General features: G+C 39.9%; 2 protein-coding genes across 2 annotated transcripts; both read right to left on the reverse strand.

Moving 5' to 3' along the window:
* Positions 1 to 3,043: 3,043 nt before the first annotated feature.
* LOC139917101 (protein LBH-like) lies at positions 3,044 to 4,860 on the reverse strand. The gene is made up of 3 exons (XM_078289679.1): positions 4,771 to 4,860; positions 3,893 to 4,067; positions 3,044 to 3,241 (listed from the first exon to the last, which is right to left on the reverse strand). Exons 1-3 carry the CDS (start codon positions 4,858 to 4,860, stop codon positions 3,165 to 3,167), a joined length of 342 nt encoding a protein of 113 aa, XP_078145805.1. The 3' UTR covers positions 3,044 to 3,164.
* A 5,733-nt stretch (positions 4,861 to 10,593) lies between these two features.
* On the reverse strand, positions 10,594 to 20,363 carry LOC139931457 (uncharacterized). The gene has a single exon (XM_078289620.1). The coding sequence runs from the start codon at positions 20,361 to 20,363 to the stop codon at positions 11,424 to 11,426; it is 8,940 nt and encodes a 2,979-aa protein (XP_078145746.1). The 3' UTR covers positions 10,594 to 11,423.
* Between the last annotated feature and the right edge of the window lie 1,497 nt (positions 20,364 to 21,860).

Genomic DNA, 21,860 nt, shown 5'->3' on the forward strand with positions numbered 1-21,860 from the left:
GACTTAGTCTTCACATTCATTCAATTTAACTAATTTAATTCAACTTTTAACTAAACTACATTTATTTGCAGAACATCATGAAGGACATTATTCTTATTCTGAGCCATCTGAAACAAATTCATGAAAACTGAGTAATATGGGACCTTTAAAAATCCCTCTATAACTCACCCCCTTCCCTTCATGAATGCAGTAGACTAAATAGTTCAAATCAATAAGGGATCATAGCTTTCACCTGCATTCACCTGGTCAGGAGAAAGTAGGTGGTGCTGCTGCTGTAGATTGGCAGCAGATGTTGGATTTACTTCCCTTGAATAACTATGAGACAAGACACATAAATCAGAGACTAAAATAGGGACAGCGAGGTTGGAAACACGCCAGAGCCTCCAGCTCCGAGGAGAAGCAACACCTGAGCTTTCTTCGGAGGAAAGGTACAGGAGAGGAAAGGGGGATGTTTCATTTACTACTTTCCATGAAATAATATGATTGCTATGAATCCGTGTGACTAGTTCGCGTTACTTTTCACTGCTACAGGTCATGGATGCCTGATGTTGCTGCAGCGTATTTGGTGGATCCTTTTATCCAAAGTGCCTTACAGTGTCACTAGTGCATTCACTTTGAGTACGGCTGACAAAACAGCAAAACAATCCGCTAATCCTGACGGTGTTGCTGCCATTGTCAGCGTGTTTAAATGTAACACAAATGTGTATTTTCTAGAGATGGAAATCGAAATTCAATATATGTCGCAATACAAAAATGTGACAATATGTATTGTGGGGTAGAAAAATGTACCGGAGACTTGTGTAGGAGGAGAAAAGTTCTATCAGTGTGGTTGCAATTCCTACTGGTCGCCAATAGAGATCGATAAAGGTTATAGATTACTTCATGGCCCTTTAAGAGTGTAGTATAGTTTTTTACTTGCTATGCATTTAAACACTGTTTTTATTTACGCTGATACTACTTCATGTAAAGTGTCTATGAGTATCTTGAAAAGTGCTATACCAAATAATTATTAATGTATTATTATGTATTATTACTATTAGAAAAAGGCTGAACCAGTCAGTTCACTCTGCCTCCATGTTAAAATGTTGCAGCCAAACCAGTACATGAACCACATGAACATTTTTATCATAACAAATGAAAGAATGATTTAAGAATTTTGAAAAGGTTTATTATTTGTACAATAATTTAGGCTTCCAGTATTTTAAAAAATATCATGTCCATGACAGGCTACACACATCTAAAATATACTGATTTTTTTTTATTTATTTCTGTAGTCTGTAACAAAAAGGACTGCCTTTAAATTTCTTTGAACATATTGCTCCAACATCTGAAGAAAAACAACACGATTACATTCCCTTTTACAGCAGAGCTACGCGAACAATGTATACATATTGTAAGATATTGAAGAACGTATCGTTATACATCGAATAAAGTGATGAACGTTTTCATAATTAAATACTATTCTTCAAAACACTTCAGCTATTATCACAAAGTGAACAGTGATTCATCAGCAACAAGAGAATGAACGACAATAATCGAGAGAAACGTCACCCAACTACAGCAGTCAGCACTTTCCATGGAGTGATGCAATTCACATCTAGAGTTAATGTAAAAACTGTGCACAAAATACAGTAGCTACCATTAGTAGTATGGCACACATGAGCTAAATACTTAAGACAGCATTTAGGAACATCTGTCCAGATGTGATGTGCAGATGATACCGCGGGCATCTGGACAGCGAGGGCTCGGAGCCAGAGAGTGAAGATGAGTTTTACACGTCGAATTAAAGCGCCTGATGAGATTTACAGTATCACATATCAAAATCACATCGCTGGAATTATGACTACAATCGAATTAGGCAAGAAAACATCAAATATTTAAACTGGAGCTCATTGAGGGGAGCTGAAAGTGATGCTGAACTTTGGGTTGTGTATCTTCCTCCGTGATAAAACCCCCAAATCGGTGATTCTGTTATCTGTTGCTCCGGTAGAGGAGCAACACTGATTGGAGAATTTATTTTTTTCTCTCTCTTCATTCACTGTCATTATATGGTGAAACGGGTCTGAAAATCACACTTCTAGCACATAAACTAACGTGAACAAAGCAGATTCTGACAGTATATATAAAAAAAGTAGTCACGTTGCTGAATTGTGGTTGTGAATGAACCTTTCAGTTTGAACAAGTGTAACACCGAAATCCGTTCAAAGGAAACTTATGCCGATGGAACGAAGAAAATAGTACGTTTATCAATAATTATAAATAGGCGAAAAAAGGTGGGAGACAGGACTTTGATTCTGTCAATAGATTAAAAAAATGTCTCTCACTTTTTTCGCCTATTTACAATTATTGGTAAACGTATTATTTTCTTTGTTCTATCTGCTTAATTTTCTTCCGACTGGATTTCGGTGTTATACTTGTTCAAATTGAAAGGTTTAATAAGGAACATAAAGAAAGAGATTCACTTAATCACAATTCAGCAGCATGACTATTTTTTTTTTAATATGTTGTCAGAATCTGCTTTGTTGGCGTTTGTTTATGTGCTAGAAGTGTGATTTTCAGACTGTTCCTCCATACAATCGCAGTGAATGGAGAGAGAAAATAACCCAATTCTGCAATCTCCTCTACCGGAGCAACAGATAACAGAGAATCACCGATTTGAGGATTTTATCAGGGAGGAAGCTACACAACCCGAGGTACTACCAAAGCTCAACATCACTTTGAGTATTATGGCTCTCCTGTGAATTTATATGACATCAAAACGTCACCAAATGGTGGAAAATGAGTTTTGTTCATTTCCAAGCGGCTAGCTTCTCAACCATGCACTTGCTTTGGATGGACGTATGAAAATAAAAGAACAAATCTTCTGTAAATGAAGTTTCAGGATGGCTACTTGATCCCTTCAGTCATCTTTATTGTCCTACGTGTATCGGAGAAAGCCCCTTCACCAGAGCACAATATGTATTTAAAAAGAAAAGAAAAGTCTTCTGTAAATTTAGAGAAAGCTGCTCACACCACTCTGGCTCCAAGCCCTTGAGCTGGGGTTTGGGAATCTTTATTTTCTACCCTTCCTCCTCTCTTCCTCTCCTCTATCCGAGTGCTTTTCTTTTGGATCCAGGTCTGGAAACACTCACAGTTACAGCGGACTTTGCAGGCGTTGTGTTTGTTCAGTTGGAGTCCTGCCCCTCCGCCCCTGAAGCCTCCTGGCTACAGTCTTCCACCCCGAGGTCCGATTCCTCCTCATCTGGAAGAACATGCAGATGCCGAGTGTCACACATACAGAACATGCATGCTCTATCACTGCTCCTTCAGTCCGGTTCGTTTGGCCAGGTGAGAACGATGCCACTCAAACTCAGGTGGCACCAAAACGGCTCTGAGACGCCTAGAAATGTGAGTCTCAGCCTCTAACAAGAGACCTGCAGTTCGTTAGGAGTGAGAACGTAATCCAAACCAACTACAGGAAACAACCCCAAAAACACAAGGGATTATGAGTATAAGGAGACGGATGTTGACATCTGATAGCCAGCAGTTCCTCATTCTTGGAAAGCCTAGCAGTCTGGACTGATGCTCATATTCAGCTATTTCTTCATGTGTTCTTAACTGGTATGAACACCAGAGAAGAAGAGACAGACAAGTCCATCATGTTTAGAGTTACAGGAACTGGAATCAGATTTGTTTTGTCTCTAACCTGCAGGATGACAGGTCACCAAAACTCTGTCCAATAAACAAGCTACTTGTGAGTCATGTGATTTGTTTACAAGCCCTGGTTCACTTGTAATCGGTCAGTGTGTGAATCTAAACGAACCAAATGCAAAAAATGCAACAAAGTGCACTTTTCCACTTTGGCTCAGACCCAAGAAAACAAACAGTCTGTCCCCTTTACACGCCCCCGTACCTGCAGTTTGTTCCTGCGCGCTCTGTTTCTCAGCCGGGGCGTCGGAGCAGCTCGGCTCGTCGGGCGGCCAGCGAAGCTCTCCGCTCTCCACCTCGGCTCCGTCCGTCGGCTCCACCACGATGGAGGGAAGCCTCTTGGACAACTTTGGAAACCTGTCATGGGAATCTGGGAAAATCTGTTGGAAGCTTATGTAAGGTTAATTGAAGGGTTTTCTGTCAGGGTGAGGTTGCCATCATTCACACCTCATGTAGAAGAAACAGTGTAGTAAAAATAGGGATTAGGGAAATTGCAAATTGTGTGCGTCAGATGAAAGAACCAAGATTTATGAAGATATATTCACTCATTCCTTTCTTCCATTGTTGCTCTTTGCTTTTTAGTTGTAATGAATTCACTCTCTCATTCATATATTGCTGTAAAATTACCCTGACAGATTCTTGGAGGAGCAAATCCATTGCAAAAAGTAGTCGGTCCAGTTTGTGAGCTCATTTCCTCACAAAAAGTCCCTTCCATTAGATATCAGATTGAGAAGTTCATAAGTTCAAAAATCACAAGCAGCATGGAGGGGAAATAATGAAATACACCAACAATAATAGAAAATAGCTCACTGGGGCTACAGAATACAGCATCATTGATTTTTTTTTACCATCCACTTGACGATGATACATGTAGAAAAACACAATCTTGTCCTGTTGGCTCAGCTGGATAAGACGCATATCGTTTACTTGTAACATCAAGAGACTGAGTCAAACTAATGACCTGAGCTGCATCACCCCACATTCGGCTCTCGCTCATCTCTCCTGTGACTCACCGCCGCACGCCATCTACTCCAATAGAGCCGAAGTGCCCGAAACTAACCTGAACGATCAAGAACAACACACCTGGAAGGATACGGCGGCCTGGCTCCCCCCTGCTCCTCCCCCGCTGAAGTCCTCCTTCCCCGGCTCCAGAGAGTTCATCACCTCGGTCATCCTGGAGAGAGGAGCGGGCCGATCAGAGCCGATCAATAAACTATCAATACTGTGGATCTCAGATTGCCGTGCTACATCTCATGGGAGCCAACTGTTCATGTATTTCTTTCTTTAATTTAAATAGCCTACCTTTAACAGATCGTTTTATAGCTGTTTCTGGTCAGTTTACTTTATCTTGTATGAAATGTGCTATATAAATACATTTTGCCTTGCCTTGCCTTTACGTCACCCAGACACTCATATATTGTCAGAAGTGTACTATAAATATTTGCCCAAAGTATTATAAATACACAGTTTATTCATAGTATTTGACAGTTGCCATTGAACTATGTTAAGCTAACGTTAGCTTGCTACTTAGCGCACGCGACAACTGTCTTTATACTCTTATTTCTAATATTTGAGGCCAACAAAGTCAAATATAACCTAAATTTCTTGGCTCTGTACATGTAAGATGTTTTTATTAGTGTTTTAAATTGTTTATAGCCCACGATAAATTACTGCATTTCCCCACTCTTCTTTCATCTAGTTTTAAAATAACGTTACGCGAATGTTAGCATGCTAGTTAGCGCCAGCTCTGCTAGCAACAACTGTCTTTATACCTTTACTTCTAATATTTGAGACCAACAGAGTAAACTTTCTTTCGCAAATGATATCTTTGTTTCTCACTGAAGTCTAATATTTTTCCTGCAATATATTTACATACAGTGTGCGGTGTGTAGAGTGTGGATTGTGCCAAGAACTATATCTTGCCAAAAATGAGCTGTGACAAGTATGACTCACTCATATATCACTTATTAATATCATTCATAACTATAATATCAGTCGGACTTGATGTGTAAAGGCTGGGTAAAACAGAAACCCGGCCAAGTAATCTTTGAGAGCGGTATTGATCAACAACCCTATCAACTCCCAGCCGATATATTTATGACAGGGCAATAGGGTAGAAATCAATATCACTGATTTTTTTTATATATCGATATATATCACGATATTTGCTCACGTAGGCGTATGCAAAATCACGTTAAACAATCGAGCTAACGTTTAGCCCACTGAGCCGAATGGTAATGTTAGAGTGTGATGTCAAACAAACCTGAAATTTTCAAATAATATTCCTTAAAATGTTTCACACCTCATTTTGTCAGAGTTTTTAAATAAAATTTGCTTGTTATCATCAATTTAGACAGCAGAATTGTGCGTCACGAAATCCCAAAATCACCATATCGCCATGACACGATTCCACTGAAAGATGATAAATGATAATATTGAATTATTGATCAGCCCCACATACATTATGGTCATTTTGTGCTATGGGGGAGTAAAAAAAACGTACTCATTGCCATTTTAAAAACCAGTCAACAGTAGCATCCCTGTCTCCCTGGATAAAGGCAGACTTACTTATGCCAAGTTATCAGAAATACCACTTTCCATACAATCAGACTGGCAGCCGCTGTTGCCATGGGGACGGGCGATTGAGATTTGATGCCTCTTGATTGTCTGAGTGGTGCACTTCCCCCGAGCGCGCGAGGTTAGAGCTGATTTGGGGGTATTCATGTGTAGCATTACGTCGCAATTACCGATGATAGGAGCGGGGCCGTGTTGTGAGACTCCTCTGTAAACCTGGGATTGTTTCTACCCTTCATCACAGGGACAATAGCGCCTTTATTCCCCCCCATCAGAGGCGCGTATTGTTCCTCCGGGAGGGAATTTCTGCGGTCACTTTGGTGTTGCAGGCCTATCCCATGTCCGGGGAGAGGGGCTCCATGCTGTAGGTAGCACTGCAGCAGCCGGGGGGAAATCTGCACATGATTTTTATCTGATCTTGTCTCAAAGAAATGCATTCACTCCGGGCCGGTGTTAAATGTAACAGACGCAGGAATTTAAATTTTGATGCGAGGCGTGACACTTCAGTCGTGCTTTTTTTTCTCCCTCCCTCCCCCCCCACAGCTGAATAACAATTCCCTATTTAAGCCATTAGGTCTGGAAAAGGTTATCCATGTGTTAGTGTCTGCTTGTTTACTCTGCTGGAAGTCCCTTTATTTCTGCCTCAGTGGGAAGTGTGTCTTGCATTTTCTAGCTGGTACAAAATGACGCCGCAAGTCTTTTAACTGGTGGTTGAATTTCAGCTTCTTGCAGTCAATTTTTTTTTTAACTGATCTTTTTTGATTATTTTTTTAGTCATGACTGGATCTGAGGCCTTTGAAGCCTTCTGAGTGGGAGCTTAAAAATCCTCGGCCAGTCCAAAGTGTGGATGACTGAAGGTGTTTTAGATCAGAGCCCCTTTTTTATTTTGGACTGTCCTGCCCAAGGACCCGAAGCTAACAACATTATCATCTTTTAAATTGATTCTTAAATAAATGAATAATTCCCATTCCTTGACTGGGCTTGGCTATTCCTGCACTGAGGCAGTAAATCTATATTTGTGAAAATGAAAAATGATTGCTCCCAAAGCTAGAAATACAGAACCAAGACACTAAACTCAGCTGTAATCAAGTTATTACTACTACTACTACTATTATTACTACTACTACTACTACTACTACTACTACTACTACTACTACTGCTACTACTACCACTACTACTACTACTAGGCCTACTAATAATAATAATAATATTGATCATCATCATCATCATCTTTATTTGTGCAACATCTTTCAAAACTGCAGCTACAAAAGCACTTTAAAAGAGTAAATAACACTATAAAGTCTAAATCAGCAGTAAATGCAAAAGCAATGTGAGCAGTCTAATATGTTCACTGCAGCATTACTCTGCTGATAATAAATGCTGCTTGCATTTACACTAAAATATCTGATTTCCACATGAAAATAAACACAAACCCCCAGAAAATTATCCTCCTTTTCCATCCTTTCCGTGTGATTTCTAGTGAATATGAACATCAGACTGAACCTGCTCTCTTCTCTATCCACATGAGATTTGTGGTGACTGTTCACTTTAAGGGCAGCGGGTTCCCAAAGTGGGGTCCGGGGACCTGCAGGGGGTCCTTGAAGAGGTGCCAGGGGGGGTCCCAAAGCAAACTGAGGACTAGTTTTAATTCCACTATTTCATTTTGCAGACAGGAGAGTGAGAGGATGTTCTCCCCACCTACAGTAGGCTACAGACAGTTTTCCAGTTCTGCACTAAATCATATCCAGCAGCAAAAAAAATCTTCTCCGTCCCTCAGATAAATCAAATTGGGGAGCTTGACATGAACATATTTTGGAACTGCTGTCCTGGAGCGTGTAATTATTTGAATGATGAAATTTTGTGAAAATTCATGATGAAATTTAGTGATATTCCCCTTTTTACAGCAAAGCTTTGTATAATGTTTCACTGGACATTGATTCTTTTTATTTGATTTTTCCTATATTCCTTGTTCTAATTGATGTTTCCTGATGTGCTTTGTATTAATTTTGACTTAGTTAATGTAATTTTTTTTTATCGCACAGAAACAGTTATCATTACACCTGTTATAGGTTATGTATTTGGATCACATGCTTTACCTGGGTCACACACAACAGGTAGCCTGTTTACTGCAGGTGACAGCAACTGTAATATATAAACAGTATAAAACACAGCTCCCACTACACTATACACCAGAGGCTAAATCAGTGCTTTCTGCCCTCAATCCCACACACTGTGCATCAGCAGCACAGAAACAGCCCACGGCAAACAGGTTTTACACGTTTCATAAAACCTCCTAATCATCTGAGAGATGAGTTTTAATTGGTTAACCGATTAGTCATTCAGTTAATTTCAAGTGTAAGATGAATAACAGCAGTTTTTATAGCTTCACTAATCAGAAAAACATCTGTCTTTTTTATTTACAGTAGCTTCAAATGGCGGATAAATCCCCTCTACCTGTTTGCAGTTCAAACCTCGGAGGCAGATCCAGTATTTCAGTGCTGGCTGGTCGCCGCGCGCTCCTGCTTCATGTCACAGATGCGGAGTGTTGTGGGCGACAGGCGGCTCGGCTGCTGGGCGCGAGGCTCCCGTGAAGTTGCCGCTCGCATCAAAGTGTTCGAGTCTGCGCAGTGAGCGGGACCGGTGCTGCCTTCAAGCGTTGTCGGAAATACTGGTATTACGAGGGGGCGTGCACATGAACGACCAAACGACCCAAGAAAAGTGGGAAAGTCGAGATTTTCTATGATATCCGAATTGATACGATTTGAGGTGGCAGATAACATATAAGCCGTGCCAACAATTGTTAAAAAAAAGTTTTTTATTTTATTTTTTATTATTATATGGTATTTTTTGGAATTCTATGTAAATAATCAGTACTGCCTGCGTGTAAAAATTAGCACTATGCCAGTGTTTATATAAGCCCCCCCCCCCTCCCCTCATCAGAGTTAATTAAACATTTCAGTAGTTTTGACGCTTTTTGAAGACACGCCCCAGAGCCATATCAGCTCTATGAGTGAACAAAAAACACTCCAATCAACACTTCTCATCTCCAAATCATTGTCACCGAATCAATCAACACTTATTAACACTGGAAAATTTGGTGTGTGTGTTTCTATTTGCTCTCTATAAATTGTATTTGTCACGCATTTTAAATGAATTAAAGCATCAGTTATTGTACCTGATGCGCATGTTTTCTCCCCTTTATTCTGCTGCTGAAGCACAAAGTAGCTCCGTGCTGTGTGATTTCTAAAACAAAACACCAGCCACCATAAAAACACTTGTTGCAGCGTCCATTTTGGTTTTTATCTCCAACCAAAAACACTTGCAACGTCCTCCTACTTACGACTTGGGATCTCGGAGCTTACGAGGAGCACTTGAAGGCAGCACATTAACTGAAACACAAACGTTACCTGAATAAGCAGCCGAAGATTGTATTGTATTGCTAGCTAAACAGCTAAAATATCCAGATTTTGTAGTAACATTTAGGTAGAGTTAGTGAAGGGATCCTTCATATTATTGATTAGTCTGTCAAAACTGGATAGTAATGCAGAGTGTAGACTTTCACCTCGCTACAAAACAGGAATGAAACAAAGCCTAGCAAGCAAATCTACCGTATATGTAGCATTAAGCTAGCACAGAAGGTGAGCCAGACAGATAATTAGCTAACGTTAACTTCTTCTAACTGTCCATTATAAGATATTTCATCCTGGTTATGCTAAAACAGGAGGACTGCTGGCGGTGGTTCAGGTACAGCTGAGCTCTGTCTCCCCTTAGTGGTGAACTGCACGTACTACCACTGTAATGTTGCACAGTGGTTCTCAACCTGGGGGCCGGGACCCTCCAAAGGGCCGTGACATCATTTATAGAACAGGAAAGAAAATACATATTTCTGCTATCCAAATCATTATTATCATATCTATTTTTTCTGATTTTTCTCTATTTTTTGCTTTTTTTCTTGTGAAATACTGAATAGTTTAAAGCCTCTAGGTCTCCTCTGATACTAAATCAAATGAGACCACCTGAAAATCATTCCTTGTTCACCACTCTGCATAATACAGCCTGTGACATGAGTAGTCATCTCTCTTTTAAGGGGTCACCACGAGCCAAAAAGGTTGAGAACCACTGGCCTAGCAGAGGTGAGGTTATCTAAAACACAGCACATCACTGTCATCATCAGCTTAAGAAACAGTATTGCATTTAATAAGATTTATTTATTGTGTATAACTTTGCAAACACATTGACTTAAGCTTACATTCGAATACAAATAGGAGCAATAATCAAAGAAACTCCAGAGGTCATTAAAAGCTATTTACACTGCCAGTTCAATGTTCCCACTTTGTACACTGAAAGAGAATATTATACTGTTGATAGGTTTTTATTGTAGCAAATAAAATTTTAAGCAAAGTATTAATAAAAATATAGTTGCAGCAACACACTTTGCTGTATTTGATAAGCATTTCATTAGAGTATTGCATTGCTATTATTTCTCTGCATTTTAGCAACAGCAACAAGAGAATCTTGGTGATACATGTACATATGCATTTTGGTCATATACTGCACAGTATAGGTGTCCTCTGCTCTCATCTTTACAGTGAAATTATTGTAAACATTTTTCGGAATGTCAGTAACAGTGATAGAAGATTTTACATCAATCTTTGTGATCAAAATGTGTAGCTGATTAAAATGATCTCATGAAATTAAGGACACAGTTAACTCTGATCAGTGTTCTGCTTTAAAGACTGTAAAGTAACCAAGGTTTTGTTATTATTGAGAGACATGGCTTACTTTAGCTCTGTACCATAAGCAAGGATATTTCGTGAAGCCCTGTCATGAATGCTATAGCTATAAGGGCACTCGATTACACTGTATATTTACAACTTGATCACATTTTCAGTGTGAATTATATAGATCTTTCCTCTCTTTACAGGTCTACAACATGCAACCAAAGCCTGAAGTTAGCACTATCCAACATCCACACCAACAAATGTTATCCTGTGGTTGGTAAGTCTGCTAATTCTGCTGGCCACTTTGTCAGGTTGCCAAACTGTTTTCAATCTCACTTTTCTATCCCACCACTTAATTGGCCAGTGAAATTCTGAACCCACTAGCCACTGAGGCTGGTCGATGAGAAATTTAACTTCATCCCCTGTTCACAAGAAGCTTTCTTACTTCTTAGCTCCATCAAAAAACTTCATTTTCTCAGTGTGCACAGAGTCTCTCAGCCGTTGAATAGATGATGCTGTTTCACCTGAAATGGGTTCAGCGGAGTCTACGCCAAATATCGTTTTTTTAGTTATGACAACTGTTTCTCTATTTTCACTCGACGTTTGCCTGACTACATGCCTCTCAACCACCGTTCTCTTGCCACTCTGTGTTTTGTATGTAGCTTCACTGGTCTCTAAATTTAGGGGCAGGCCTCCAGCGGACTGGACTTGGAAATCGGTTAGTAGCTTGGCATGCTGCGCTTCTGGGGTTGCTTGTATATTTGATGTAATGACATGAATTTTTCTAGATTCCAGTTTGAGAGTGTCTGCTGATGAAGATGAACCTTCAGAGGACAGAATGGTGACTTTCTCAGGCAAGTTGGGCTCAACTGAGATCCGCTCAGTTCTTGTGGTGGAAGTAATGACGTTACCATGCACCTCTCCGAGCCCCATAGCGGCATTAGGATCAGAGTATTTCACAGTTACCTTGGTTGGTGAGGATAGGGACAGGCCAAGTTGTTCACTTGTCACTGTAGAGCTAACATCGGCAAAGGCGTCGGATGACTGGACTGAGTAGGTTGTGCTAACATCCTCCGGGCTCTTTTCACTCTCGTGCTCCTCTTGTTCGGAAATCTTGGCAGGTTCTGATGGAGAAGACAATCCAAATTTGGGGAATCTCAACCAGCCTACCCTCTCAGGACTTTTGACAGGATCTTGCTTGATATTTGTGTCCTTTTCCTTTGTCTCCAACTTCTTTCCACTTCCCGCTGTCTCTGCCACATTTGTGCTATCTGCTATCTCAGTTTCCTCCGGTGACCGACTAAAACTCAGCCTGGGAAATTTGAATTTTGGTTTGCTTTTTATTTCTGTCATGTCATCCTCTTTCTGTACATGTTGAGTTTCAGTAATGAGCTGAACATTTAGTTCATCTGGTCTTTGGACCTCCTTTGAGGGTGTAAGCTGTTCTTCCACTTCCTCTATTGTTGGAACATCAAATTCAACATCAATGCTCTTGAGGATCTCCCCAAATGATGTTAATGTCTGTTTGGGTGATTTCCCCAGTCCTTGTGGCTCAACTTCAATTTCCAACTGTTTGTGTTCACATTCAGTGTCAACAGGGACATATTCGTCTTCAGGTCTGGGTTTTGAAAAACTGAGACGTGGCATTTTAAATGTTGGTAGTTTGAATTTACTTGGAGAGCCAAGGTCAGCCTCAGTCTTTGGTGCTTCAGATTCTAATGTTGCTGTTTCTTGTTTAGCATAATCAGTGTTGGAGACGTCTGCTTTAATATCAACAGATGGAACTTTAATCTCGACTGCAGCATCCTCTTTAGGAATTTTCAGCTCAGATCCATCCATGTTGAAATCCTTGTTCACTTCAGGTACTTCTACAGTGGCATCTGGAGAAGCCACTCCGAATTTGGGCAGTTTGAATGTTGGCGTTTTAAATTTTGATGGTGATCCTTCAACATCTTTCAGTTGAACTTCGATCTCAGGAGCTTTAATTTCTGCTTCAGGTTGTTTAACTACCACCATTCCTTCTGGTAGACTATCATTTACTTTTGGAAGACTGACATCAACTTCAGGTTCTTTAACACTTGGCTTTGAAAATGAAAACCTTGGTAATGAAAACCTTGGCTTTTTCAACTTGGCATCAACCTCTGTTGTAGGTGCCTCTGGTACTGAAATGCTAGCAGAAGGCTCTCTTACTTCAACATCAGGGAGTTTGACCATGGCTTTAGCTTCTGGTAGTGTAACATTTGCATCTTTCTTTGATAAGCTTAAATCAATTTCAGGTCCTTTTACTGTTGGCATGGAGATCCCAAGATTTGGCATTTTAAACTTGTCTCCTTTTCCCTCAAGTTCAATTCCTGTAGCTTTCACATCTATAGTTGGGCCTTCAGTGCCAATGCCGGATGTTGTAATCTCAGCTGCAGCCCCCCCTTTAGGTATTTTCAGCTCGGCTCCATCAATGTTAATATCTTTGTCCAGTTCAGGTACTTCAACAGTAACATCTGGAGTAGCAGATCCAAATTTAGGTAGTTTAAATGTTGGCATTTTAAACTTTGATGGTGATCCTTCAACATCTTTTAAGTGGACTTCAGTCTCTGGTGGTTTAAATTCTACTTCAGGTTCTTTAACCTCCACTTTTCCTTCTGGAAGAGAAACATCCACCTCTGGCAGGTTGATATCAATTTCAGGCTCTTTAACGCTTTGCTTTGAAAATGAAAATCTGGGCAATGAAAATCTTGGCTTTTTCAGTTTAACGTCAAGCTCTACAACAGGTGGCTCCTCTATTGAAATGGCACCCGATTGCTCTTTGACTTCAACATCTGGGAGTTTGACTTCTGCTTTAGCTTCTGGTAATGTGATATCTACATCTTTCTTTGATAAGCTTAAATCAATTTCAGGCCCTTTAACCTTTGGCATAGTGATGCCTAGATTTGGCATTTTAAACGTACTTCCTTTTCCCTCAAATTCAACTCCTGTAGTTTTCACGTCTACAGATGGACCTTCAATGTCAAACCTTGGTGTTGTGATATCAATCGTAGCTCCATCTTTAGGAATTTTCATGTCAACTCCTTGAGTTTTTATATCTTTGTCCATATCGGGTACTTCTGCAGTCACATTTTGAGAACCAATTCCAAATTTGGGAAATTTGATTGTTGGCATTTTAAATTTTGATGGTGATCCTTCAACGTCCTTCAGTTGAACTTCACTCTCTGGGGCTTTGATTTCAAATTTAGCAGAAGGTTCTTGTAGTTCAAAATCAGGAAATTGAACTTCTGCTTTAGATTCTGGTAGTGTGATGTCTGCATCTTTCTTTGACAAGCTCAAATCAATTTCAGGCCCTTTTACCTTTGGTAATGAAATGCCAAACTTTGGCATTTTAAACTTGCTTCCTTGTCCATCAAGTTCAGCCTCAATCTCAGGAGCTTTAATTTCCACTTCAGGCTGTTTGACCTCCACCTTTCCTTCTGGAAGAGATACATCCACCACTGGCAGATTAACTTCAGGTTCTTTAACACTTGGCTTTGAAAATGAAAATCTGGGTAATGAAAACTTTGGCTTTTTCACTTTGGTATCAATGTCTACCAGAGATGGCTCCTCTATTGAAATGGCAGCTGAAGGTTCTTTGACTTCTGGAAGATCTGGAAGATGAACTTCAGTTTTGGCCTCTGGTAATGTAACATCAACTTCTGGGACTTCAAAGTTGACATCAACATCAGGGGCTTTAACACTTGGCTTTGAAAATGAAAATCTTGGCAATGACCAGCTTGGCGATTTCAATTTGGCATCAACCTCTATTGTAGGCGTGTCTGGTGCTGAAATGGTTGCAGAGGTCCCTTTGACTTCAACATCAGGGAGTTTGACTTCAGCTTTAGTTTCTGGTATTGTGACACCTATGTCTTTCTTTGATAAGCTTACATCAATTTCTGGTCCTTTTACTTTTGGCATAGAGATGCCAAAATTTGGCATTTTAAACTTGATTCCTTTTCCCTCAAGTTCATCTCCTGTAGTTTTCACATCGATGGATGGGCCTTCAATCTCAGTGCTGGGTGTTGTAATGCCCACGGTAGCTCCCTCTTTAGGAATTTTAAACTCAGCTGCATCAATTTCAATTTCTTTGTCCACATCAGGTACTTCAACAGTAGTAGCTAAGGTAGCAGCTCCAAATTTAGGCATTTTGAATGTTGGCATTTTAAATTTTGATGGTGATCCTTCAACATCTGTTAACTGAGCTTCAATCTCAGGGGCTTTAATTTCCACTTTAGAAGAAGATTTTTTGACTTCAACATTAGGGAGTTGGACCTCTGCTTTAAGTTCTGGTAGTGTGATGTCTACGTCTTTCTTTGATGAGCTTAAATCATATTCAGGCCCCTTTACTTTTGGTAAAGAGATGCCAAACTTTGGCATTTTAAACTTGCTTCCTTGGCCATCATGTTCAGCTTCAAATTCAGGAGCTTTAATTTCCATTTCAGGTTGTTTGACCTCCACTCTTCCCTCTGGAAGAGAAACATCAACGTGTGGAAGGTCGGCATTGATTTCAGGCTCTTTAACACTTGGCTTTGAAAACGAAAATCTGGGTAATGAAAACTTTGGCTTTTTCAATTTGGCCTCAAGTTCTGCAGCAGGTGGCTCTTCCATTGAAATGACACCAGAAGGTTCTTTGACTTCAACATTTGGAAGACAGACTTCTGTTTTGGCCTCTGGTAATGTAACATCAACTTCAGGGGCTTCAAGGTTGACATCAACATCAGGGGCTTTACCACCTGTCTTTGAAAATGAAAATCTTGGCAATGACCAGCTTGGCTTTTTCAACTTGGCATCAACCTCTATTGTAGGTGCCTCTGGTATTGAAATGGCACCTGAAGGTTCTTTGATGTCAACATCAGGGAGTTTGACTTCAGCTTTGGCTTCTGGTAATGTGACATCTACATCTTTCTTTGATAAGCTTAAATCAATTTCAGGTCCTTTAACTTTTGGCATAGAGATGCCAAAAGTTGGCATTTTAAACTTGCCTCCTTTTCCCTCAAGTTCAGTTCCTGTAGTTTTCACATCTAGAGATGGTGCTGTAATGTCAACTGCAACTCCCTCTTTAGGTATTTTCAGTTCAGGTCCAGTGATGTTAACTTCTCTCTCCAGTTCAGGCACTTCTGCAGTGACACTTGGAGTAGCAGCTCCAAATTTAGGTAATTTGAATGTTGGCATTTTAAATTTTGATGGTGATCCTTCAACATCTTTTACTTGAACCTCAATCTCTGGGGCTTTAATTTCCACTTTTGCAGAAGGTTCTTTTAGTTTAACATCAGCGAGTTGGACTCCTGTTTTAGCTTCTGGTAGTTTGACGTCTACATCTTTCTTTGATAAGCTTAAATCAATTTCAGGTCCTCTAACTTTTGGCATAGAGATGCCAAAAGTTGGCATTTTAAACTTGCTTCCTTTTCCCTCCAGTTCAGTTCCTGTAGTTTTTACATCTAGAGATGGGCCTTCAATGTCAATGCTGGGTGCTGTAATATCAACTGCAACTCCGCCTTTAGGTTTTTTCAGCTCTGCTCCATCAATTTTAATTTCTTTATCCATTTCAGGTACTTCCACACTGACATTTGGAGTAGCAGCTCCAAATTTAGGTAATTTGAATGTTGGCATTTTAAATTTTGATGGTGATCCTTCAACATCTTTTCCTTGAACCTCAATCTCTGGGGCTTTAATTTCCACTTTTGCAGAAGGTTCTTTTAGTTTAACATCAGCGAGTTGGACTCCTGTTTTAGCCTCTGGTACTGTAACATCTACATCTTTCTTTGATAAGCTTAAATCAATTTCAGGTCCTTTAACTTTTGGCATAGAGATGCCAAAATTTGGCATTTTAAACTTGCCTCCTTTTCCCTCCAGTTCAGTTCCTGTAGTTTTCACATCTAGAGATGGTGCTGTAATGTCAACTGCAACTCCCTCTTTAGGTATTTTCAGTTCAGGTCCAGCAATGTTAACTTCTCTCTCCAATTCAGGCACTTCTACAGTGACACTTGGAGTAGCAGCTCCAAATTTAGGTAATTTGAATGTTGGCATTTTAAATTTTGATGGGGATCCTTCAACATCTTTTCCTTGAACCTCAATCTCTGGGGCTTTAATTTCCACTTTTGCAGAAGGTTCTTTTAGTTTAACATCAGCGAGTTGGACTCCTGTTTTAGCTTCTGGTAGTTTGACATCTACATCTTTCTTTGATAAGCTTAAATCAATTTCAGGTCCTGTTACTTTTGGCAGTGAGATTCCAAACTTTGGCATTTTAAACTTGCCTCCTTTTCCCTCCAGTTCAGTTCCTGTAGTTTTCACATCTAGAGATGGTGCTGTAATGTCAACTGCAACTCCCTCTTTAGGTATTTTCAGTTCAGGTCCAGTGATGTTAACTTCTTTCTCCAGTTCAGGCACTTCTACAGTGACATTTGGAGTAGCAGCTCCAAATTTAGGTAATTTGAATGTTGGCATTTTAAATTTTGATGGTGATCCTTCAACATCTTTTACTTGAACCTCAATCTCTGGGGCTTTAATTTCCACTTTTGCAGAAGGTTCTTTTAGTTTAACATCAGCGAGTTGGACTCCTGTTTTAGCTTCTGGTAGTTTGACGTCTACATCTTTCTTTGATAAGCTTAAATCAATTTCAGGTCCTGTAACTTTTGGCAGTGAGATTCCAAACTTTGGCATTTTGAACTTGCTTCCCTGCCCATCAAATTCTACTTGACTTTCTGATGGCTTCAGTTCCACTTCAGGTTGTTTGACCTCCAACGTTCCTTCTGGAATAGAAACATCTACATCTGGGAGATTGACATCAGTTTCAGGTTCTTTAATGCTTGGCTTTGAAAATGAAAATCTGGGTAATGAAAACCTTGGCTTCTTAAATTTGGCATCAAACTCTGTGGCAGGTGGCCCCTCTATTGAAATAGCACCTGAGGATTCTTTGACTTCCACATCTGGAAGACAGACTTCTGTTTTAGCCTCTGGTAATGTAACATCAACTTCTGGGACTTCAAGGTTGACATCAACATCAGGGGCTTTACCACCTGTCTTTGAAAATGAAAAACTTGGCAATGACCAGCTTGGCTTTTTCAACTTGGCATCAACCTCTATTGTAGGTGCGTCTGGTATTGAAATGGCACCTGAAGGTTCTTTGACGTCAACATCAGGGAGTTTGACTTCAGCTTTGGCTTCTGGTAATGTGACATCTACATCTTTCTTTGACAAGCTTAAATCAATTTCAGGTCCTTTAACTTTTGGCATAGAGATGCCAAAAGTTGGCATTTTAAACTTGCCTCCTTTTCCTTCCAGTTCAGTTCCTGTAGTTTTCACATCTAGAGATGGGCCTTCAATGTCAATGCTGGGTGCTGTAATATCAAATGCAACTCCGTCTTTAGGTTTTTTCAGCTCTGCTCCATCAATTTTAATTTCTTTGTCCATTTCAGGTACTTCCACACTGACATTTGAAGTAGCAGCTCCAAATTTAGGTAATTTGAATGTTGGCATTTTAAATTTTGATGGTGAGCCTTCCATATTACCTGCTTGAGCTTCAATGTCAGCAGTTTTAATTTCCACTTTAGCAGAAGGTTCTTTTAGTTCAACATCAGGGAGTCGAACTTCAGCTTTAGCTTCTGGTAGTGTGACATCTACATCTTTCTTTGGTAAGCTTAAGTCAATTTCAGGTCCTTTTACTTTTGGCAATGAGATTCCAAATTTTGGCATTTTAAACTTGCTTCCTTGCCCATCAGTTTCTATTGCACTTTCTAGTGGCTTAATTTCCACTTCAGGTTCTTTCACCTCCACCTTTACCTCTGGAAGAGAAACATCCACATCTGGAAGGTTGACATCAACTTCAGGAGCTTTAACATTTGTTTTTGAAAATGAAAATCTGGGCAATGAAAACCTTGGCTTTTTCAGTTTTGCATCAAACTCAACACCAGGCTGCTCCCCCATCAAAGGCTCTTTGACTTCAACCTCTGGTAGTTGGACCTCTGCTTTAGCTTCTGGTAGTGTGACATCTACATTTGTCTTTGGTAAGCTGAAATCTATTTCAGGTCCTTTAACCTTTGGCATAGAAATGTCAAGATTTGGCATTTTAAACTTCCGTCCTTTACCCCTAAGGTCCGTTTCTGTTGTTGTCACATCTATAGCTGGACTCTCAATGCCAATTGTGGGTGCTGCAGGCCCCTCCTGAGAAATGTTTATCTCAGCTCCATCAATTTTGATATCCTTGTCTATATCAGGTACTTCTGCAGTGATATGTGGAGTAGCAGCTCCAAATTTAGGTAGTTTGAATGTTGGCATTTTAAATTTTAATGGTGATGCTTCAATATTCTTTCCTGGAACTTTGATCTCAGGACCTTCAATTTCAATTTTAGCGGAAGGGTCTTTGACTTCAACATTAGCGAGTTGGATTTCTGCTTTTGGTTCTGGTAGTGTGACATCTGCATCTTTGCCTAATGAGCTTACATCAATTTTAGGCCCTTTTGCCTTTGATAATGAGATGCCTAAGTTGGGCATTTTAAACCTGCTTCCCTGTCCATCAAGTTCAATTTCAGTGCCAGGAGCTTTAATTCCCATATCAGGTTTTTTCACCTCCAACTTTCCTTCTGGAACAGAAACATCTCCTTTTGGAAGACTGACATCAATTTCAGGGGCTTCTGGGAGTTTGACCTCAACTTTAGCCTCTGGTAGTGTGACATCTACATCTTTCTTTGATAATCTTAAATCAATTTGAGGCCCTTTAACCTTTGGCATAGATAAACCTAGATTTGGCATTTTAAACTTGCTTTCTCTTCCCTCAAGTTCAGTTCCTGTAGTTTTCAGATCTATAGCCCCGCCTTCAATGTCAATGCTGGGAGCCTTAATATTGACTGTGGCTCCCTCTTTTGGAATTTTCATATCAGCTTCATCAATTTTGATATCCTTGTCCATGTCAGGTACTTCTACAGTGATATGCGGAGAGCCAACTCCAAATTTCGGCAGTTTGAATGTTGGCACCTTAAATTTGGATGGTGATCCGTCAACATCTTTTAAATGAGCTTCAATCTCAGGGGCTTTCATTTCCACTTTAGAAGAATGTTCTTTGACTTCAACATCAGGGAGTTGGACTTCAGCTTCAGCTTCTGGTAGTGTGATATCTACATTTTTCTTAGACAAGCTTAAATCAAATTCAGGCCCTTTTACTTTCGGTAACAAGATGCCAAACTTTGGTATATTAAACTTGCTTCCTTGCCCATCAAATTCAACTTCAGCCTCAGGAGCTTTCATTTCCACTTCAGGTTTTTTCACCTCCACCTTTACCTGTGGAAGAGAAACATCCACTTCTGATAGACTGGCCTCAACTTCAGGCTCTTTAACTCTTGGTTTTGCAAAGGAAAATTTGGGCATTGCAAACCATGACTTTTTCTTAGCATCAACTTCTAAAGTGGGTGTCTCTGGCACTGTAATGGCAGCTGAAGTTTCTTTTACTTCAAAATCAGGGACTTTGATCTCTGCTTTAGCTTCTGTTAATGTGACATCTACATCTTTATTTGAAATGCTTAAGTCAATTCCAGGTCCTTTTACTTTTGGCACAGAGATGCCGAGATTTGGCATTTTAAACTTGCTCCCTTTTCCCTCACCTTCAGGTCCTTTACTTTTCACGTCTATAGATGGAACCTCAATGTCAATGCTGGGTTCTGTAATGTCCATTGTCGCCCCCTTTTTGGAAATTTTGATCTCAGCTCTATCAATGTTTATATCCTTCTCTACATCAGGTACATCTGCAGTTATGTTTGGAGTAGTTGCTCCAAATTTGGGCAGTTTGAATGTTGGCAATTTAAATCTTGATGGTGAGCCATCAGCATCTTTCAGTTCAACATCTTTCGTTTGATCTTCATTCCCTGGGACTTCCATCTCTATGTCCTTTTGCAGTAATTGATTTTCAGAGCCGGCGGGTTTCATCTTTTCAAATGGCAGTGATACATCAACACTTAGTGAAGCATCTGCTGTTAAGGACTGCGGCACTGACTTTAAGGATAAAGAGTCTTCGGTGAGTCCTGGTTCAGTTTTTGACTTTTTCATTTCTTGTTGTAATTTATCATCTTTTTGTTCAGAGAGATTTCGTTTAGGCAAGTTAATACCAATGTCAGGGAATCTTATATCTGGCTTTGCAATCCCAAAGCTAGGCATTGTTATCTTTGTCTTCTTTGATTTTTTGTCTGATTCCTTAGGGCTGAGTATAACCATTTTACCGGTTATTACTTTGTTTTGTTCTGTGATATCTGCAGATTCATATGCAGATTGGATGCCCTCTATTTCCTTTGTTTTCTCAATTACTTGTGCCTGAAGATTGGTTGCTTCTTGTCTACTTTCCTTTCCAGGTATTATAATATCCTCTCGTTTATTGAGCTCAGTTTTGACTTCATGGTCACTTTGCTTTGCCTCAAATTTGTATTCCTTTTTAACTTTAACTTCTACTTTGGTCTCACTTATAGGTTCTTGGCAACTTAAATCAGCAGGTTTGATCTTTGGCAGTTTGACTGAGGTCCTGGAGATTTCTGGAGAGGCATTTATGTCAAACGTAGTGAAATGTGCCTCTTGTTTTGTTTTGATATCTAGGACTTTAGTAGGGGTCACTTGTGTTTTCACTGATATTCTCTGTGCATTTGCGTCTATAACAGTAATTTCTTCAGGAATCAGTACTCCTGACATGTCAACTTTAGGCAGCTTATATCCAGGCAATTTTGAAACGGCCTCTTTGACACTGTCAACATCAATTGACATTTGTACAGTTTCAGCTTGAATTTCTTCAACATGTCCGGTTAAAACAGCTTTAGGTTCTTTAATTCTTTTGGTTGTGGTTCTCATAGATGCTAAATCCTCCATACCTGGTATCTCAATATC

Source organism: Centroberyx gerrardi, chromosome 17 (assembly GCF_048128805.1).
Source record: "Centroberyx gerrardi isolate f3 chromosome 17, fCenGer3.hap1.cur.20231027, whole genome shotgun sequence".
Taxonomy (NCBI): domain Eukaryota; kingdom Metazoa; phylum Chordata; class Actinopteri; order Beryciformes; family Berycidae; genus Centroberyx; species Centroberyx gerrardi.